General features: G+C 42.8%; 1 protein-coding gene across 1 annotated transcript in view; it reads right to left on the bottom strand.

Annotated features, from left to right (window-relative positions):
* Positions 1-20952, bottom strand: part of LOC110492171 (phosphatidylinositol-4-phosphate 3-kinase, catalytic subunit type 2 alpha) — a 51659-nt gene extending 30707 nt beyond the window's left edge. The window contains exons 1-2 of the mRNA XM_021566244.3: positions 20854-20952; positions 9362-10617 (exon numbers count right to left, since the gene is read on the bottom strand). Of these exons, the coding sequence (XP_021421919.2) occupies positions 9362-10528 (1167 nt within the window). The 5' untranslated portion in view covers positions 10529-10617; positions 20854-20952. The remainder of the gene's footprint in view (positions 1-9361; positions 10618-20853) is intronic.
* Between the last annotated feature and the right edge of the window lie 252 nt (positions 20953-21204).

Genomic DNA, 21204 nt, shown 5'->3' with positions numbered 1-21204 from the left:
GACGGAGGCTCCATTAATTTAGTCCTGGGCATTGTGCTAAGTAAGTGAGGTGTATGCAGGCAGCTAAAATAACACACACATTTTGATATATGAAAGCAATGAATCCTATCAAGTGAATTTTTCCTAGTGGGGAAAAGCTACACACACATTCACACACTAAAAGGGCCCCCCTAGGAATTGAGTTCAGAGATTCCTGGATGCCGTGAAAAAGCTGCCGGGAACTGGCAGTAGGAACGCCCCATAATTTGACTAACTAGTTGGGGCTAAGAATGCGTTTCCTGTGCAACAGGAAATTACAAGTTAAAATCCCACCTCTTCTCCCTGGTCTGCTGTGAGTCAGCAGAAAAGCACACACAGGCGTTGGAATTCAATGACATCACGATGCACACAGAGGAAGACTTTGATTCTGCTCTGAGGGAATAGGGAAGGGTTACAAAAATGCCTGGTATGCAGAGTAACTTTCGTGTGTTGTTCCATGTGTGTTGTTACTTGTTGCAGACATTTGAAAACAAAAACGCATAAAAAAAAAAAAACGTGTGCTTTCTAGTGCACTTATGAAAAGTTATCAATCATCTTTTTCACCAACAGAGCACAGCTTTTCGGGGCATACTGCACAGCATAGCTACCACTGTCAAAGTAACTGCACTTCTTGACCCATTCTCCACTTCAGTGACTCGTACGCTGAGGTTTATGCAAAATACAGCCATCTAAACATGATCTACACACACTTCATGGTGTTCTACTCTCTTTCCCAAACTTCTGGTGTTTCGTGGTGAATGGGTGGAGCATAATGCGTCAAAATAAATAGACAGGCTAGAAATCCTTTAACAATGTACATGTTTTGGTGAAGCTGGCATTTAATTGCCCTCCCTGTTGCACACAAAAAGCTTACATTCCCCCTGTCACAAAGACATTCATGGCTGATTGAAGATGAAATCGTCAATATTGTGATGATCACTTACTTTACTTGGCACTTACTACAGACACTTTGATTTATTTAACCTCTTGCAATAGGAAAACATGTTTGTTTTTTTACTAAGTTGAACGTGTGCTCGTCATGACAGAATGTAAACGTTTTGTGAAATGACACAGGTCATTTTTGTGCTACACTACCCTAAAAGGGACTCATTTTGTGGAACTACCCTTTTATAATTATTTTTTTTATAAATACATTCAAAAACACACACACATTTTAACACCCACTGATCGACAGTCGACACACAGTGCCTACACACACACACACACACACACTTCATGGGGAAAAATGTAATGTTAGTTTTGTTTTCAGAAAAAGTCACATCTTTACAGATGTGTTATGTTAATAGGATGTCATGACTGCGTCTATTTGTAATTGCTGACATGAGAAGTACAACGTTAATGATATCAGCAACATATCAGTCTGCCTTCTTTATGTTTTGTCATTTTCGGGGGCCAGAACAAAAAGAGAGACAATGACGACAGGAGGTTTAGCATTATTTTATGAGCTACTTTGCTCAGCTTAGCGGTTCCTATAAAAACTTCACACCACAAGCAAAGGCATCGGGGTTGTGTTCATTAGGCACCAAAAGGAAGAAAACGGACTTAACTACGGAGGGACTACTTGGACTTGTCCAATAAAAAACACTCTTTTTTTTTCATCGCAAAGGGTTTTAAAACGTTTTCCATTGCGTTGCCTAATCAACACGATCCATTTTACGGAGAACTCTTACAGAGACTAACACATTCTTGTTTTGACATAAAATATCACGAAACTGATACATATCTACAAATCAGTGTGTTTGTAGCTCTGACACGGCTGAGATGGCAATCTCTCGGTCTCCGAGAAAACTTGTACATCCCAGCTAGCCAGGTCTCCAGTTGGCAGGAAAAGAGTGAGAGGCATTAGCTGTGTTCGTGTTTTGAGACAAGATCCTTTCATCGAAAACAAACACGCAGAGATAATCCAATGAGGCGGAGATGATCACACACACACACACACACTCTGCAGGACAGACACCAGGCTGTACAGTTAGACAGTCCTGTCTTTGTTTTCTCCATTTCATCCTCTGAGCTGCTTTTAATGGGGGGGGGGGGGGGGGGGATGTACTGGAGCCTCAGGGGATGAGTATGGCCCATGTGACTCACACCATTCACGTCATTCTTCTGTTCTGGTTCGCTTTGGTCTAGTCACCCTACTGTTCTGAGTCAGGTCCGGTCTGCTTAACAGCTCCTCTGTCTTGGGTCTGTCTTAAAATGGTACAGTACACCACTTCATGGTCCAAGGCTTGTGCCGGTCTGCTGCCTGTATATACAGTCCTAGAAAAATGGTACCTTCTTCGCTGGCCCAGGTTTTTAGTGGTTTGCTAATACTGTAGACTTCCATTGACATGAGCCTATTCTACTTTCCTCAACCTTACACTGACTGGACTCCACTCACACACTCGTTTAAATAACCTTATTGGGTCCCCCCCTAACCCCAAAACCTAACCGTAACCCCTAAAACTAACCCTTATTCTACCTTATCCCTAAACCTCCTAGAAAAAGCATTTGACCTTGTGGGGAATAACAAAATGTCCCGTTAGTATAAATCATATCAAGCGTTATTCATACAGCACATTTAAGACATGGAATGCAACACAATGTGCGTTACAGGAAAATACAAACAAAACAACAAAAAAAACAATTAAAATAAAGCTGATATATTTACTACACAACTCACATAAGAGGATAAATATCTAATAAAAAAAAAACTGACCGGCTAAAAAACACCCAAAGGAAAAGCAAAGCTAAAAAGTGTGTTTTAAACACGTCCACATGCTCACTCACAACTTCCCACTCTCCACATACAGTGCATTCGGAAAGTATTCAGACCTCCTTGACTTTTCCCACGTTGTTACATTACAGCCTTATTAAAAAAAACAACAACTGAAATATCACATTTACATAAGTATTCAGACCCTTTACTCAGTACTTCACAGCCTGGAGTTTTCTTGGGTATGAAGCTACAAGCTTGGCACACCTGTACTTGGGGAGTTTCTTCCATTCTTCTCTGCAGATCCTCTCAAGCTCTGTCAGGTTGCACAGTCCGGGCTCTGGCTGGGCCACTCAAGGACATTCAGAGAATTGTGCCGAAGACACTCCTGCATTGTCTTGGCTGTGTGTTTAGGGTCGTTGTCCTGTTGGAAGGTGAAACTTCGCCCCAGTCTGAGGTCCTGAGCGCTCTGAAGCAGGTTTTCATCAAGGATCTCTCTGTACTTTGCTCCGATCATCTTTGCCTCGTTCTTGACTAGTCTCCCAGTCCCTGAAAACCATACCCACAGCATGATGCTGCCACCACCATTCTTCACCATAGGGATGGTGCAAGGTTTCCTACAGAAGTGACACTTTGCATTCAGGCCAAATAAGTACAATCTTGGTTTCATCAGACCATAGTCTCGTTTCTCATGGTCAGAATCCTTTAGGTGCCTTTTGGCAAACTCCACTGTGTTCTTGGGGACCTTTAATGCTGCAGAAATGTTTTGGTACCTTTCCCCAGATCTGTGACTCGACACAAGCCTGTCTCTGAGCTCTACAGACAATTCCTTCGACCTCATGACTTGGTTTTAGCTCTGACATGCACTGTCAACTGTGGGACCTTATATAGACAGGTGTGTGCCTTTCCAAATCATGTCCAATCAATTGAATTTACCACAGGTGGACTCCAAGTTGTAGAAACATCTCAAGGATGATCAATGGAAACAGGATGCACCTGAGCTCATAGTAAGTCTTATAGTAAATACTGAATACTTTTACATATGCAAGTCAGTTAATAACAAATTCTTGTTTACAATGACGGCCTAGGAACAGGGCAGAACGACAGATTTTTACCTTGTCCGCTTGGGGAATGCTTGGGGAATGCTTAGGGAATGCTTGGGGAATGCTCTAACCACTAGGCTACCTGCCGCCTTAAGTAAATAAGGTATTTTTATTTTACAAAAAAAAAAATGTTTTTACTTTGTCATTATTGGGTATTGTATGTAGATTGATGAGGGGGGAAAAAACTATTTAATCCAATTTAGAAAAAGGCAGTAACGTAACAAAATGTGGAAGAAGTCAAGAGGTCTGACTACTTCCCAAATGCACTGTACGCTGTTTTTACTCTGTTATCTATACTCATTACCTAGTCACTTTTACCCCTACCTACAAGTACATATTACCTCAACTACCTCGTACCCCTGCACATTGATTTGGTACTGGTACTCCTATATAGCCTCATTATTGTTAGTTATGCTGTTATTATTTCTCTATTTTTATTAGCAACCTTGCTTACTTTTTATCTCTGCATTGTTGGGAAAGGGCACGAAAGTAAGCATTTTATGGTAAAGTCTACACCTGTTGTATTCGGCGCATATGAAAGTCACAATTTAATTTGATTCTTCCTGGTTTACACTTTCTAGCGTAAGCTACGTCAGGGGAACCAGTGAACCAAGTAAAGTTTGACTTCCTCTTTCAAATCAGAAAGTTAGTGATTCCTCTGTCCTAACCTCCACTGTGACATTATAGAAATGTCCTTTTTCAACAAAGGATGCGGTTGTTGTTATCATCTAGGACTTAATCAGCTGATTCAGAGGATTCCGTTAGTATCTGGCTCTCAACTACAATTTCCACCCACAAGGCACTTCCTGTTTGTCGTGACTAAACAGGGTGAAAGGTGAGGGGGTGGAGAAGACCGAGATAATTGACTTGAGTCACCGAGTTTACTTTTAGCCATATATGTCACTCTGTAGGCCTATCTATCCACCACCAGAGTGTATGAAAGAACAGAACGCAGCAGAAGACGCATGGTTATAATTGCCTTAATTGCAGAAGTATACCTAAATGAGACAGATTTTCTTGCAGAGGCGCACAGAGGTGTTTTAAAGCTTTTCAAATGGAGGATGAAGATTAGAAGAGGGCTGAGGAGGCCTTCGGTTATGGTTAGTTCCACCAACCAATTCACCTTTGTGTCCCTTTGATATCTTTAGACCACATAGAATGTTAAAAAAAAATATTTTTTTTTAAATATTCAGAGACTTGATAAAGCGCTAAAATTCAGCATTTTGACATCCTTCTGTGCACTCCCTGTGACATCCTTGAAGATTTAAACCCACTTAACCCCAAGATGTATCCAAGGTTTCACCATCATTGTAAAGCCTTTGTTATTTTGTTGCTTTCATTAGAAGACATTTTAACGGAAACCCTGTCACGTGAACTGAACTCTCGTTTTAATATGGTGAAACTTTGAGTCAATACATGTTAGAGTCACCTTTGGCAGCGATTACAGCTGTGAGTCTTTCTGGGTAAGTCTCCAAGGGCTTTGCACACCTGGATTGTACAATATTTGATTTGATTGGATTGGATTTGATTTGATTTGCACATTATTATTTTGGTTGTGGATCACAATCCATTTCAAGTCTTGCCATAGATTTTCAAGCTGATTTAAGTCAAAACTGTAACTAGGCCACTCAGGAACATTAAATGTTGTCTTGGTAAGCAACTCCAGTGTATATTTGGCCTTGTGTTTTAAGTTATTGTTCTGCTGAAAGGTAAATTTGTCTCCCAGTGTCTGTTGGAATGCAGACTGAACCAGGTTTTCCTCTAGGATGTTGCCTGTGCTTAGCTCTATTCCATTTATTTTTTATCCTAAAAAAACTTGTTATTCCTTGCCCATTACAAGCATACCCATAACATGATACAGATTGAAAATATGAAGAGTGGCACTCAGTGATGTGCTGTGTTTGCCCCAAACATAACGCTTTGTATTCAGGACAATCATTTTTGGCATATTTGTTGGCAGGTTTACTTTTGTGCCTTATTGCAAACAGGACGCATGTTTTGGAATATTTTCTATTCTGTACAGGCTTCCTTTTCACTCTGTCATTTAGGTTAGTATTGTGTAGTCACTACAATGTTGTTGATGCATGCTTTCACAGCCATTCAATTCTGTAACTGTTTTAAAGTCACCATTGACCTCATGGTGAAATCCCTGAGCGGTTTCCTTCCTCTCATGCTACTGAGTTAGGAAGGACACCTGTGTCTTTGTAGTGACTGGGTGTATTGGTACAGCATCTAAAAAGTAATTCATAACTTCACCAAGCACAAAGGGATATTCAATGTCTGCTTTTGTATTTTTGCCCATCTACCAATAAGTGCCCTTCTCTGCGGGGCATCTTTGTGGTTGCATCTGTGTTTGAAATGAACTGCTCATCTAAGGGACCTTACAGATTTCATTTTTTAAATTATACCTTTATTTAACTAGGCAAGTCAGTTATGAACTAATTCTTATTTTCAATGACGGTCTAGGAACAGTGGGATAATTGCCTTGTTCAGGGGCAGAACGATAGATTTGTACCTTGTCAGCTCGGGGATTCGATCTTGCAACCTTTCGGTTACTTGTCCAACACTCTAACCACTAGGCTACCTGCCCAGTGGTTAGAGAGATGAGGTAGTCATTCAAAAATCATGTTACACACTATTATTGCACACAGTGAGTCCATGCAACTTACAGTGCCTTGCGAAAGTATTCGGCCCCCTTGAACTTTGCGACCTTTTGCCACATTTCAGGCTTCAAACATAAAGATATAAAACTGTATTTTTTTGTGAAGAATCAACAACAAGTGGGACACAATCATGAAGTGGAACGACATTTATTGGATATTTCAAACTTTAACAAATCAAAAACTGACAAATTGGGCGTGCAAAATTATTCAGCCCCCTTAAGTTAATACTTTGTAGCGCCACCTTTTGCTGCGATTACAGCTGTAAGTCGCTTGGGGTATGTCTCTATCAGTTTTGCACATCGAGAGACTGAAATTTTTTCCCATTCCTCCTTGCAAAACAGCTCGAGCTCAGTGAGGTTGGATGGAGAGCATTTGTGAACCGCAGTTTTCAGTTCTTTCCACAGATTCTCGATTGGATTCAGGTCTGAACTTTGACTTGGCCATTCTAACACCTGGATATGTTTGTTTATTTTTGAACCATTCCATTGTAGATTTTGCTTTATGTTTTGGATCATTGTCTTGTTGGAAGACAAATCTCCGTCCCAGTCTCAGGTCTTTTGCAGACTCCATCAGGTTTTCTTCCAGAATGGTCCTGTATTTGGCTCCATCCATCTTCCCATCAATTTTAACCATCTTCCCTGTCCCTGCTGAAGAAAAGCAGGCCCAAACCATGATGCTGCCACCACCATGTTTGACAGTGGGGATGGTGTGTTCAGCTGTGTTGCTTTTACGCCAAACATAACATTTTGCATTGTTGCCAAAAAGTTACATTTTGGTTTCATCTGACCAGAGCACCTTCTTCCATGTTTGGTGTGTCTCCCAGGTGGCTTGTGGCAAACTTTAAACAACACTTTTTATGGATATCTTTAAGAAATTGCTTTCTTCTTGCCACTCTTCCATAAAGGCCAGATTTGTGCAATATACGACTGATTGTTGTCCTATGGACAGAGTCTCCCACCTCAGCTGTAGATCTCTGCAGTTCATCCAGAGTGATCATGGGCCTCTTGGCTGCATCTCAGATCAGTCTTCTCCTTGTATGAGCTGAAAGTTTAGAGGGACGGCCAGGTCTTGGTAGATTTGCAGTGGTCTGATACTCCTTCCATTTCAATATTAATCGCTTGCACAGTGCTCCTTGGGATGTTTAAAGCTTGGGAAATCTTTTTGTATCCAAATCCGGCTTTAAACTTCTTCACAACAGTATCTCGGACCTGCCTGGTGTGTTCCTTGTTCTTCATGATGCTCTCTGCGCTTTTAACGGACCTCTGAGACTATCACAGTGCAGGTGCATTTATACGGAGACTTGATTACACACAGGTGGATTGTATTTATCATCATTAGTCATTTAGGTCAACATTGGATCATTCAGAGATCCTCACTGAACTTCTGGAGAGAGTTTGCTGCACTGAAAGTAAAGGGGCTGAATAATTTTGCACGCCCAATTTTTCAGTTTTTGATTTGTTAAAAAAGTTTGAAATATCCAATAAATGTCGTTCCACTTCATGATTGTGTCCCACTTGTTGTTGATTCTTCACAAAAAAATACAGTTTTATATCTTTATGTTTGAAGCCTGAAATGTGGCAAAAGGTCGCAAAGTTCAAAGGGGCAGAATATTTTCGCAAGGCACTGTATGTGACTTGTTAAGCACATTTGTACTCCTGAACTTATTTAAGCTTACCATAACCAAAGGGGTTGAATACTTATTGACTCAAGACGTTTCAGATTTTCATTTTTAATTAATTTGTGAAAAATTCTAAAAACATAGTTCCACTTTGACATTATAGGGCCACATCTCAATTTAATCCATTTTAAATTCAGGCTGTAACACAAAATGTGAGGGGGAAATCAAGGGGTGTGAATACTTTCTGAAGGCACTATAGCCCCCCACAAACACACATTTGATGAAAGATTAGTATGGGGCTGGAAACCGATAAAGGGGTGACTGGGTCTGTAGAAGGTAACTCTGTGCTGGCCCCGCTGGTTGACAGTAGTGCTTCGCCCGGCCACACTCAGTCTCACACTCAGCCTAAATGAGAGCGCCTGCTGCCATGGCAACACTGGGTCGCTCTGGGGCTTGTCAGATGAGTCCGCCGTGGGGCATGTTGGGGAGCTGTATGATCTTGTCCCTGCTTAGGCTATACCAACACTAAGTACTGCTGCCTGGCAGCGAGGCAGACCGGCTTGGGCGACACACACGGACACACACACACACACACACAGGGTTGTGACGGTCATGAATAAAACCCCGTAAAAGAACAGTTTTGAGTTGTATAAATTAATGTGAATATTTTAATTTTAGAACCTAAACATACACCATATTGGAGAGCACACAATATAAGGGGTATAATGTCACCAAGATGTTGTCTGTATCATGTACGCTTCAAGGATCATCAGGTCTTACAGGAGCGGAGGCATGTAAACACCTTCCTCCCATGGCATTTTATATATGTTAGAATAGCCAGAACAATTTGAAATACCACAAATATTTTCCGCTACTGCTGGCTTAGAATCGCCCTCACAAGGTGTGGGCATTGCAAGGTGGAACATTTACTTGGCTACAGGTATGTGCTTTGGAAACCAAAATGGATGTTTTGGCAGTGCCTGTATGATGTCATTGATGTGGGACTTGACCTGGTTGTTTTGGCTAGGCTTTTGATGAACCCTTTGATATTTTTGGTTCAGCTACAATCATTACCATTCGTTTACCGTTTGTTAATTACGTTGGGTTATTTTGAATGAGCCATGGTAAAACTTGGTTGTTTTGGCTGTGTTATGACTACCATACCACAACCTAAACAGGCAATGTACAGATTTGCTTAGGAGAGAGATTGTATAATGTATTTTTACCGTTAGATGACTAGACGTACCTGATTGTTTGGCTTTTGCTGGGATGAGGACGCTGGGATGGTAAGGGAGTGGTTCCTGGTGACCGCTGCCCCCGTCGACGACCTCCGGGGCTGAGAGCGACCCGCGAGTTGACCTGTCACCTCCACGGGTGGACTGCTGCCATCAGCCACGCCCTCTGTCTCGTCGAGCAGCACGGCATCCCAGGGGTCCCCTCCAGCTGGTCCTCCCACCACCATTACTGTACCGCGCGATGCCAGGGAGGAGCCCTCCTCGCCCTCAGCTTTGCGCTTGTTGAGTGGGTCCAGGTCCAGCCACTCGAAGCGGCTGAAAGCAGGGGATTCCACGGCAGGTTGCGGTGGGTTGGGCGCCAGGGACGCGACGCTAGTCGACGAAGAATCCAGGTCAGTGCTGGCCGACCTGCCGTTCTTCAAGTATTCCGAGGTACTGTGGATCTTGTCGAAGAGCTTGGCCATCTCCAGGGTGACGGTGGGCTGCTGGAACACCATGGTCCCGGGCTGCTGGATGGGAGTGAAGGCCATGAATGAGGTCTGCGGGCCGGGCAGGCCTATGTAGGGCGGCATGGCCGGTGAAAAGCCATTGTGGAAGGAGAAGTTTTCGGGGTTAGGGAACGGAGCAGAAGGGAACATGGGAGCCTGCTGGTGGGTGGGTGTGGACACACCCGAACTGGAGGGGGTGGTGAGCATGGAGGGTGTCCACTGGCCGCTGTGGAAGGGCGAGGGACTGCAGGTGGCGTGGCCCCCCGGGTAAGAAGCGCTGAGGTTGAACCCCAGCAGCAAGGAGGGCCGCGAGGCCTTGCTGCTGTTGGCCCCGAAGCTGTCGTCCAGCAGGAGCTTCTCTAGCTCCTGGTTGGTCAGCTTGTCGACGTCGATGTCCCGGAACTTGTCCTTCTCTACCTGCTTCTTGGCCTCGGGGAAGACAATGAGATCCTTCTCCGGTCGGTTGCTGGAGGAAGGAGTAGGCCTGGGAGCGGCGGTGGGATGAAGTTTGTTTTGTGAGGAAGCAGAAGAGGAGGTGGAAGACGAGGTCGCCGGGAGCGTCTGTCTCTTCTCCATTTGTAGTTTAGCTAAGGCCTCTGCCTCCATACGAAGGGCCTCCTCCTTACCCACAACCCCCTTTGGCTGGGCCACATCCAGCTTGAACCCATTACCACTGGATATCTGGGCCATGGTGTCAACTGGAGGGTGCCATGTACGCAGCGTTTGTAGTTCAGCTCTGGTGTCAACAGGTCAGACGGGAGTTCTGCTTCTTCAAACACCTGGGAAAGGATGCGAAAAGACCGCAAATCACAATACAGACATCACCAAGAACAATACAGACATCACCAGGAACCATACAGACATCACCAGGAACATTGCACAACCATGAAGTGGTCTGACAGGCATTTGTTCTGCATTTAGTGAGCGATGTCCATAGCCAATGGCAACGTCTGCATGACTAAAAACTAGCTGATACTAATGCATTTATACTGTTCCCTATAGAATTACAGCTAGGCTGTTTCAAATCTATTACCAAGATATATGTGTTTTAAACACACTGGACCTTTGACTATGGCTTGTACAAAAATCCAAGCACAAGACCAACTGACATCCTGAAGTATCACCGTCCTTCAACATTGGGGGGGGGGGGGGGGGGGCAATTCCACAGTAACAGAGTGACGCTGAGACTCACTTTCAAATGTATGCCAAGCAACAAAAAAAAAGACAAAGTTTAACAAACCATACATGTTAAGGGCTGACCCCATTTAGTCAACTCGTTTATTGTTTGATCGATAAGCTGTTGGTCGACCGAGATTTCTTTAGTAGAGCAGTCGCAATCCTTATTTTTTTTTCTTATGGTGTACAATACAATTGTCTGATTCGTGCCCGTCTCTTTTGACTAATCCATCACGGAGGCCAGGGAGAAGGCACAGTCCATCACTCTAAGACATTTGATACCGACATTGTATACAGTGCATTTGTTAACGTATTCAGACCCTTTCCCTTTTCCCACATTTTGTTACGTTACAGCCTTATTCTAAAACAGATTACATTTTTTTTAAATGTTCCTCAGCAATCTACACACAACACCCCATAATTACAAAGTTAAACGTTTTTGCAAATGTATTAGAAATAAAAAACAAATACCTTATTTACATAAGTATTCGCACCCTTTGGTACGAGACTCGAAATTGAGCTCAGGTACATCCTGTTTCCATTGATATTCCTTGAGATGTTTCTACAACTTGGAGTTCACCTGTGGTAAATTCAATTGATTGGACATGATTTGGAAAGGCACATTAGAGAGTCGAGTTTGAGAAACAGACCCCTCAACTGGCAGCTTCATTAAATAGTACACGCAAAACACCAGTCACAACGTCAACAGTGAAGAGGCGACTCCGGGATGCTGGCCTTCTAGGCAGAGTTGCAAAGAAAAAGCCATATCTCAGACTGGCCAATAAAAAGAAACGATTAAGATGGGGAAAAGAACACAGACACTGGACAGAGGAAGATTGGAAACAAGTGTTATGGACAGACAAATCTAAGTTTGAGGTGTTCGGATCACAAAGAGGAACAGTCGTGAGACGTAGAAAAAACGAAAAGATGCTGGAGGAGTGCTTGATGCTATCTGTCAAGCATGGTGGAGGCAATGTGATGGTCTGTGGGTGCTTTGGTGGTGGTGGTAAAGTGGGAGATTTGTAAAGGGTAAAAGGGATCTTGAAGAAGGAAGGCTATCACTCCATTTTGCAATGCCACGCCATACCCTGTGGACGGCGCTTAATTGGAGCCAATTTCCTCCTACAACAGGACAATGACTCAAAGCACAGCTCCAAACTATGCCATAACTATTTAGGGAAGAAGCAGTCAGTTGGTATTCTGTCTATTATGGAGTGGCCAGCAGTCACCGGATCTCAACCCTATTGAGCTGTTGTGGTAGCAGCTTGACCGTATGGTACGTAATTAGTGCCCATCAAGCCAATCCAATTTGTGGGAGGTGCTTCAGGAATCATGGGGTGAAATCTCTTCAGATTACTTCAACAAATTGACAACTAGAATGCCAAAGGTCTGCAAGGCTGTAATTGCTGCAAATGGAAGATTCTTTGAGAAAAGCAAAGTTTGAAGGACACAATTATTTCAATTAAAAATCATTATTTATAACCTTGTCAACAACTTGACTATATTTCCTATTCATTTTGCAACTCATTTCATGTATGTTTTCATGGAAAACAAGGACATTTCTAAGTGACCCCAAACTTTTGAACGGTATGTATGTAGTATGTATGCATGTATATGTGATGCACCAACATTAAATTCTTGGCCGATACCGATATCCTATATTTTCCTTGCCAAAAACAAACGATACCGATAACAGATATTTAACATTTGAAGCATTCTAGTACAGTTAAATAGTTAACACACACACACACGTACGCAGCAGATTAATGCACTGCATCTCAGTGCAAGAGGCGTCACTACAGTCCCTGGTTCAAATCCAGGCTGAATCACATCTGGCTGTGATTGGGAGTCCCATAGGGCGGCGCACAATTGTCCCAGCGTCGTCCGGGTCGTCATTGTCAATAAGAATTTGTTCTTAACTGACTCACCAAGTTAAATAAAGGTTACACACACACCAAAAAGTTATTTTGTTGGCATTTACGTATGTCCCTATTACCAGTAAAACATAATCAACACATTTCTTTCACTTACTTGCTGTGCTGTTTCGTTGTTCATTTGTTCAGTTGTTTCATTCTTAACCAGGATTTCTGTGGAACACCGTTTGGGTCTTTGCTTGTCAAAAAAGATACGGCAAATAACACGATATCTGTTTCAGTAGGTATAGCTAGCTAGCTAACTATACAGCTAGGTGTCATCATCTAAAATAACCCTAATTTATAAGACAGTTCTTATTTCATGAATGGTGGTCGGACCCATCTATGACGCTAGCCACAATAAGGATTAGCCACAATAGTGGACTTTGCGGTTGGCCTTCAAAATAAAAGTATTTATATAATTATTTGTGTTCATTTGCATCACTGTCAATGACATTGTTTTATTTTGCCTAATCCTTATTGTGGCTACCTTAACAACACATAACTGGGTTCAGTCGAGGCTCACTAGCCAGATGAAGCTAGCTGGATGCTTATAACATTAGCTTTGGGCAACAGGGTTAAGTAGCTGGCTAGCGATTTATTTTCATGAACTGAAATTTCAATTGGCGAACAACAAGTGGCAACCTAGCTGATATTTTCTCAACAAGGATTCCTAAATCATTGCTAAGAATAATGAAAATGACTTCAGTTTCTACTGGTCATTGTTTTCAGGCTGGTTGTATTTGTGCTAGCTAGCTCCAAGCTAAAGCTAGCAACCTCAGAAGTTGCAGTCGAACAAATTATGCTTTATTACCAACTCGGGACTGTAAACACACTGTTCGTGGCCGGTGTTTGCTTGCAGACTTTTTTGTACAGCTTTGACAGTGCTACTGTATCTTTTTTGACATGCAAAGACCCAAACGGCGTTCCATAGTATATATGTCTGTGTAATTACGGTAGTTCAACATCTGACAAATGGCGCACTTGGTAGTGTGTACCGGTGCTCAAGCAGTCGGTGAAAGCCAACATCACCTATGACAGAGAACGGTTGATTGTCAAGGGCATTGAATTACATTATCTTGGCTTTAAATGGATTTAGCTGAAATCTTCTTACTCTTTCAAATGACTGCTCGACCCACACAGCAGACATTGTGCGGGCTAGGTTAGGAATGCTGTGAGGCACGTGTAGCGCAAAATGTAATGCGGCATTATTACGTCACGTTATATAAACTCAACAAAAAAAGAAACGTCCCTTTTTCAGGACCCTGTCTTTCAAAGATAATTCGTAAAAATCCAAATAACAGATCTTCATTGTAAAGGCTTTATACACTGTTTCCCATGCTTGTTCAATGAACCATAAACAATTAGTGAACATGCACCTGTCGAACGTTTTACTGACGGTAGGCAATTAAGGTCACAGTTATGAAAACTTAGGACACTAAAGAGGCCTTTCTATTGACTCTGAAAGGGTCCAAGGGTCCCTGCTCATATGCGTGAGCGTGCCTTAGGCATGCTGCAAGGAGGCATGAGGACTGCAGATGTGGCCAGGGCAATAAATTGCAATGTCTGTACTGCAAGATGCCTAAGACAGCGCTACAGGGAGACAGGATGGGTAGCTGATAGTCCTCGCAGCGGCAGACCACGTGTAACAACACCTGCACAGGATCGGTACATCCGAACATCACACCTGTGGGACAGGTACAGGATGGCAACAACAATTGCCCGAGTTACACCAGGAACGCACAATCCCTCCAACATTGCTCAGACTGTCCGCAGTAGGCTGAGAGAGGCTGGACTGAGGGCTTGTAGGCCTGTTGTAAGGTAGGTCCTCACCAGACATAACTGGCAACAACATCACCTATGAGCACAAACCCACCGTCGCTGGACCAAACAGGACTGGTGTAACGGATGTGAAACGGCTAGCTTAGTTAGCGTGGGCGCTAAATAGCGTTTCAATCAGTGACGTCACTTGCTCTGAGACCTTGAAGTAGTAGTTCCCCTTGCTCTGCAAGGGCCGCAGCTTTTGTGGAGCGATGGGTAACGACGCTTCGTAGGTGTCAGTTGTTGATGTGTGCAGAAGGTCCCTGGTTCGCGCCCTGGTATGGGCGAGGGGACGGTTTAAAATTGTACTGTTACATTGATGCTGTTGACCCGGATTACTGGTTGCTGCGGAAAAAAAGGAGGAAGGTCAAAAGGGGGGTGAGTGTAACGGATGTGAAACGGCTAGCTTAGTTAGCGTGGGCGCTAAATAGCGTTTCAATCAGTGACGTCACTTGCTCTGAGACCTTGAAGTAGTAGTTCCCCTTGCTCTGCAAGGGCCGCGGCTTTTGTGGAGCGATGGGTAACGATGCTTCGAGGGTGACTGTTGATGTGTGCAGAAGGTCCCTAGTTCGCGCCCGGGTATGGGCGAGGGGACGGTCTAAATTTGTACTGTTACACTGGCATAAAGTGCTCTTAACTAATGAGTCGCGGTTTTGTCTCACCAGGGGTGATAGTTGGATTCGCGTCTATGGAGCGGGATCGATTTGGAGGTGGAGGGTCCATCATGGTCTGGTCGGCAGGTAGCCTAGTGGTTAGAGCGTTGGACTAGTAACCGAAGGTTGCAAGATCGAATCCCAGAGCTGATAGATATATATATATATATATATATATGACAGATTTTTACATTGTCACCTCAGGGATTCGATCTTGCATAAATGTATAAAATATGTATAAAACACATACATAAAAAATGTATGGGGGATTGGAAATGATGCAGACAATTACAATGAAGGAAGCCACAATCTGCCATATTAAAGCTGATCTACACACATTTTTTTATTTATTATTAATAATAATGAAGGGGGGGACAAGATGGCCTGCTGTGGTGGAATGGAGTGCGTGTGGGGGTTTGTAGGGGAGAAGGTGGTTAAAGGTAAGTGGTGAAGGGCTTTGTAGGTCAGAAGGAGGATCTTGTAAAGAATGCGCTGGGAGGCAGGGGCCCAGTGGAGTTCACAACGGGGGGGGGGGGGTGCTACCAGGACTTAGTGTGGGTAAGGAGTCGGGCTGTAAAGTTTTGAACCATTTGAAGCTTATGGAGGGAGCTCGAGTTGATGCCGGAGAGTAGTGTATTGCAGTAGTCAAGACGGGTAGAGATGAACGCATGTATGAGGGTTTCAGCCAGCAGCAGGACAAGAGAGGGTAGACCTGACTTTGGCAATGTTGCGGAGATGGAATTATGAGGATTTGACAGTCTGTCTTATGTGTTGGTCAAAAGAGAGTGTGGAGTCCAAGATGACTCCAAAGTTGTGTGCATGGAGGGAGGGAGAGACAGTGAGGGTGAAGTTTCTAGCTTTGGTGAGGGTGGATTTGGTGCCTATGAGGAGGAGTTCCGTTTTATCACTGTTGAGCTTGAGTAAGTTTGGTTGCATCCATGTTTTTATTGCAGAGAGGCAGGATTCAATATGGGTCAGAGGTAGGTTGAGGAGGGATTTGGTGCCGAGGTATATCTGGGTGTCATCAGCATAGCAGTGGAAGTCAAGGTTGAAGTGACGGAGGATCTGACCAAGGGGGAGGATGTAGATGATGAAGAGTAAGAGACCCAGCACAGAGCCTTGGGGGACAACCTGTACAACTGCAGCTGAGGTGTGGCCATTGAGAGAGATGTAGGGGGTTCAGTTGGTGAGGTATGATTGTAGCCAGGAGAGTGCGGTGCCCTCATCACCCAGACCCTCAAGCCTGGTGAGGAGGATCTGATGGCTCACCATGTCAAAAGCAGCACTCAGGTCAAGAAGAATCAATATGTTGTACAGTACTGAACGAATACTCTACTTTTCTTTACTGCAACTGTGGTTTGTGACTATAATTTCCCATTGTAGCCAATTCAATTGCTGTCATTCTGTTACTGATTTTTTTGGCCACTCATTGATTTCGGAAAAGAAAAGGGAAAGGGGGATACCTAGTCAGCACAACTGAATGCATTCAACTGAAATGCGTCTTCCGCATTTAACCCAACCCCTCAAATCAGAGGAGCGGGGGGTTGCCTTAATCATAATTCAAAAACAAAATTGTTAGCAGCAACAATACTATGACGAATAGGGTTGGGCAATATTTGGGGAGACCTCTTCTACGATATTCTACTCTAAATATCGCGATAACCGAAATAGGCCTAACCATTTTGCGTTTTCAAGTCTTGCCATAGAATTTTTACTTAAATCATTTTGAAAGTCTAACTCGGACACTCAGGAACATTCAATGTCATTTTGGTCAGCAGCTCCAGTGTATATTTGGCCTTGTGTTTTAGGTTATTGTCCTGCTGAAAAGTGACTGTCTCCCAATCTTTGTTGGAAAGCAGACATTTATTTTTTATCCTAAAGTTATTTTTTATCCCTAGTCCTTGCCAATGACAAGCAAACCCATAACATGATGCAGCCACCACCATGATTGAAAATATGAAGAGTGGTACTCAGTGATGTGCTGGATTGTTTTTGTGCCTTGCTGCAAACAGGATGCATGTTTTGGAATATTCTTTTTTCTATACAGGCTTCCTTCTTTTCACTCTGTCAATTAGGTTAGTATTGTGGATTAACTACAATGTTGTTGATCCATCCTCAGTTTTCTCCCATCACAGTCATTAAACTATGTAACTGGTTTAAAGTCACCATTGTCTTCATGGTGAAATCCATGAGTGGTTTCCTTCCTCTCCTGCAACTGAGTTAGAAAGGACACCTGTATCTTTGCTGTTGAAATTAGTTGGCAGGCGCCTTCACTTCAACATTATTGTGTTTTGGTGTGTTTCTAATACCTTTTAAGACTATCTGTGTGACCAGAAATCAAAGCCTTAGCTTATTCCACATTTTTAGGGTGGGAAATGGTTGAAAAACATATCATGCCTTTATTTCTCAAAAATATACACTATTAGCATTCATTTGACACCAAATTTGATATGATCCTATAAATATCACGTTTCTGCTAATGGGTCCTTTTACATGGAAATGACAAGCGACAGCAGGGAGGAAAGTGAAAATAATTTAAATCTATTTGAGTCATGCTGCCTCAGAAATCCATGACAACCCCACTTACAAAATTATGCACAGTCAGGGTAAAGGGGAGTCCATAAAAGGCCTGTTAAAGTTTAGTGTGCCTGGCTTGCACAAGGACTGTCACATGGGTTGTACACTACAGAACAATGTGTTTCGAAATAAGAACATCCTATGTGTTGTCAGAAACAGGCAACACGTGTGTGCATTTATAGATAACATAGATCTAAAACAAAATAAACCAATTCTTATCACTACCCAGTCCCTCAGTCAGATACTCTCTATCAGGCGACACAGGCCTCTCCTGAGTTTCCCTCACACCTCCCATTGTGGTGAAGGCTAGCTGTGCCTGGGCTCTCTCTAGCTAGCCTGGCACTAATGTTTGTGAGGAATTTGGCATGTAAGGCAGCCAGGCGGGTCTCTCACTCTCTCTCTGTAGCATTGTGTACTCTATGGCCCAAGGGTGTCTTATCAGCTGTGCTAATATCAGAGCCTGGGCAGAGATTCCGGTGGTGGAAAACCAATGGCAGCATCGCTCAAACATTTGTCTAGCAGCGCAGTGAAGCCACATTCTGCCAGACAGACATCAACTGAGTTTGACCTGGGTAAAGGAAAGAGGTAGGCAGACTGTGGTGGTACTGGATTCATTTTTTGGATTCTTCATCATCATGTAACCCTGCCTCATATTTGCAGAGTGTCAAGTTTTGACCTCAGTCTTCCCTTCAAAAAGTAGCTTAAACCCTACTCTGAGTAGATGCAGTGGACTATGGCGTCTGTAAATGTTATAGGCTAGGCTACATATAGTGAGGGATCAGGCCTATATAAATTTTTCATCTTGAAGCTTTGGACTACCCATCCCATTCAAATGAAGGGCCATTGAAGAAGAAAGAGAGAATGTAGACCTATGCCATTTAAATGTGTGGACATGACTCACCAATAGAGTTCAAAACGTAATGTACCCAAATGTCTCTTACATTTAGCCTACATATTACAACGAGTGGCTACAGGAAGACAGGCTAAACCTTCAGCCACTAAACTTAATCCCAGAACAAAGGGTCCTGACCTGAGATGCCATCATGTTTTAGAAGCCCTTAAAAGGCAGCGGGTAAATGAAAAGAAAAAGTTGGAGAAAAGGAATAGAAATAGCTCAAAGTAAAACCAAACAAGATATATACCCATGGTGCTGTAAACCATTTTTGGCCAAATTCCCTAACAACTTCAAAACGGATCTGAGAACATTGTTAGTTTCCCCTCAAAAGTAGTTTGGGCTAAAAAGACAGGTGATACTGGGAGCTAGCGACTACCATTCTCCTCCAGTGGCAATGTCTGCTTGACTGGAATAATTTAAGGATGCAGGGGTCAGTTTGGAACTTTCAGAGATAATTTGTTCACTGGATTGAGTAGAATGGTCTCTTTACAAATTGCCTAATAAAATGCAAGTAGCAGGCCGCCACTACCAATCTGAAGCAGACATACCGGGTAGCGGATCAAGGTACAAAATAACATCTTTAAGACAGGACTAAGTAACCAAGTCATGCTTATAGCTTTTATAGATTCAGTTTCTCCAACGATGGCCAATGACTGGGACAAAATCTCAAATGCTGATCTTTCTGCTGCTTTGGGTCGAACAGAGAGCATGTACAAAACATATGGCTCAGTCGGTAGAGCATGGTCCTTGAAATGCCAGGATTGTGGGTTCGATTCCAGGGGCCACCCACACACTTTGGATAAAGGTGTCTGCTATATTATTAACATCTAGCCTATAAAAAGAAACGGGCAAGACTTTATAGTGTCCATGCTTGACAGTAGAGTCCCAATAACCTAAACACAACTATGTCAAATTTTGTCCATGTAAATGAGATTTGAAGTTAAAGTAGGAAACAAAGTGGCAATTGATGATAGGCTAACTCCCCAATCAAAATGTCAGGTCTTAACCTCAGTACAATACCGGTATATGAACTTTCATGCTCATGGTTAGCAGTTGCAAAATCTCTCACAGACACAGATCCAGCCTTTCCCTCTGGGAGTGGGAAAATAGATACCACCCACTCAAAAGAGTCTTTCGCAGTCTAAAAAAGTATCTTCATGTTTTTGGGAAGCTCACCCTCTGATCAGCAGCAGCCATGACGACAACTTAGCAGGATGCAACGGGCAGTCAGCAATAGCACAGAACACTACAGACTGAGAAGTTTACGTAATGTTCACTGGGGAAGGTGCAAAATAACTTCATCAACTTCTAATTTGATGTTGAAAAGGCTTTAGATTTGCGACTTGATTGAGGCAAACATTGACACTTCATTCTGTTGGCACAAATTCATTCTCTGACAGTCAGGGCTACAGATCGCATATATATCTCAACTATCCACATACGGGCCTACATTGGGGTTAGTGTATACCACCAGCGATTAAAATAAATAAATAAGGCACACCGGACTCGAGCTGAATTCCCTTTGAAGCCTACTAGCTCTCAATAGAATTCCTCTGCCACACATAATTTCCCTGCTGTGACTTTGATGTACACACATGTAAATTGAAGACTCATCAGATACATTTTTTGAAAGTTGACTAACTAGCTAGAACTGATGAGTGAATAAAAGTATTGTCAACAGTTTGGCTTCAATGGATAAGTTCAAACGTATATTTCAACGTCGACACGCGTGGCATAACTACGTGCCATTTGTCTTGGAATAATTTGTTTATGTTCGATGATCAGAACTTTGCGCATCACTGGTTCTATCATTTAAAGCACTCAGTGAGTGACCTGCCAACAAAGTGAAACACAAGAAGGAAGAAACGCAGGATTTTGAGTACGAGCAAGGCTCGAATACCTTACGGATATCTGCCAATAGCTCGCGGTAATCTTAATTTTACATAGATATATTTCCGGTAAATAAATAGAATTTCTCACCTTTGAGCGGTACGATGTTTGTAATCATTTTCCTGCAGCTGCAATTGTTTTCCATCCATCCACCCGCTCGCGCAGATAAACGTCAGTTCCTGTTGAAGTAGTTTGATCACATTTCACCAAAATCATTTAAAATTATGAAACAGCGTCACCATGTGGCATAAAATACACTAAAATAATAAGGCAGGAAAAATCTCCGGACAATGTTGATGAAGTTATCTACATCTCTGCATTTATTTTTATTTATTTATGCATGATATTGGTGTAACTGTCGTCGGGTTCCCAAACAATATGAATAACAATTGTATTTTGTATGTTCCATTTGTAGTCCGTTTTCTTTTTTATTGATAGCTT

The sequence above is a fragment of the Oncorhynchus mykiss genome, chromosome 2 (assembly GCF_057628025.1).
Source record: "Oncorhynchus mykiss isolate SJ-2025 chromosome 2, ASM5762802v1, whole genome shotgun sequence".
Taxonomy (NCBI): Eukaryota; Metazoa; Chordata; class Actinopteri; order Salmoniformes; family Salmonidae; genus Oncorhynchus; species Oncorhynchus mykiss.
Note: the sequence above shows the minus strand (reverse complement) of the source record. Positions and strands in the feature narration are given on the sequence as shown.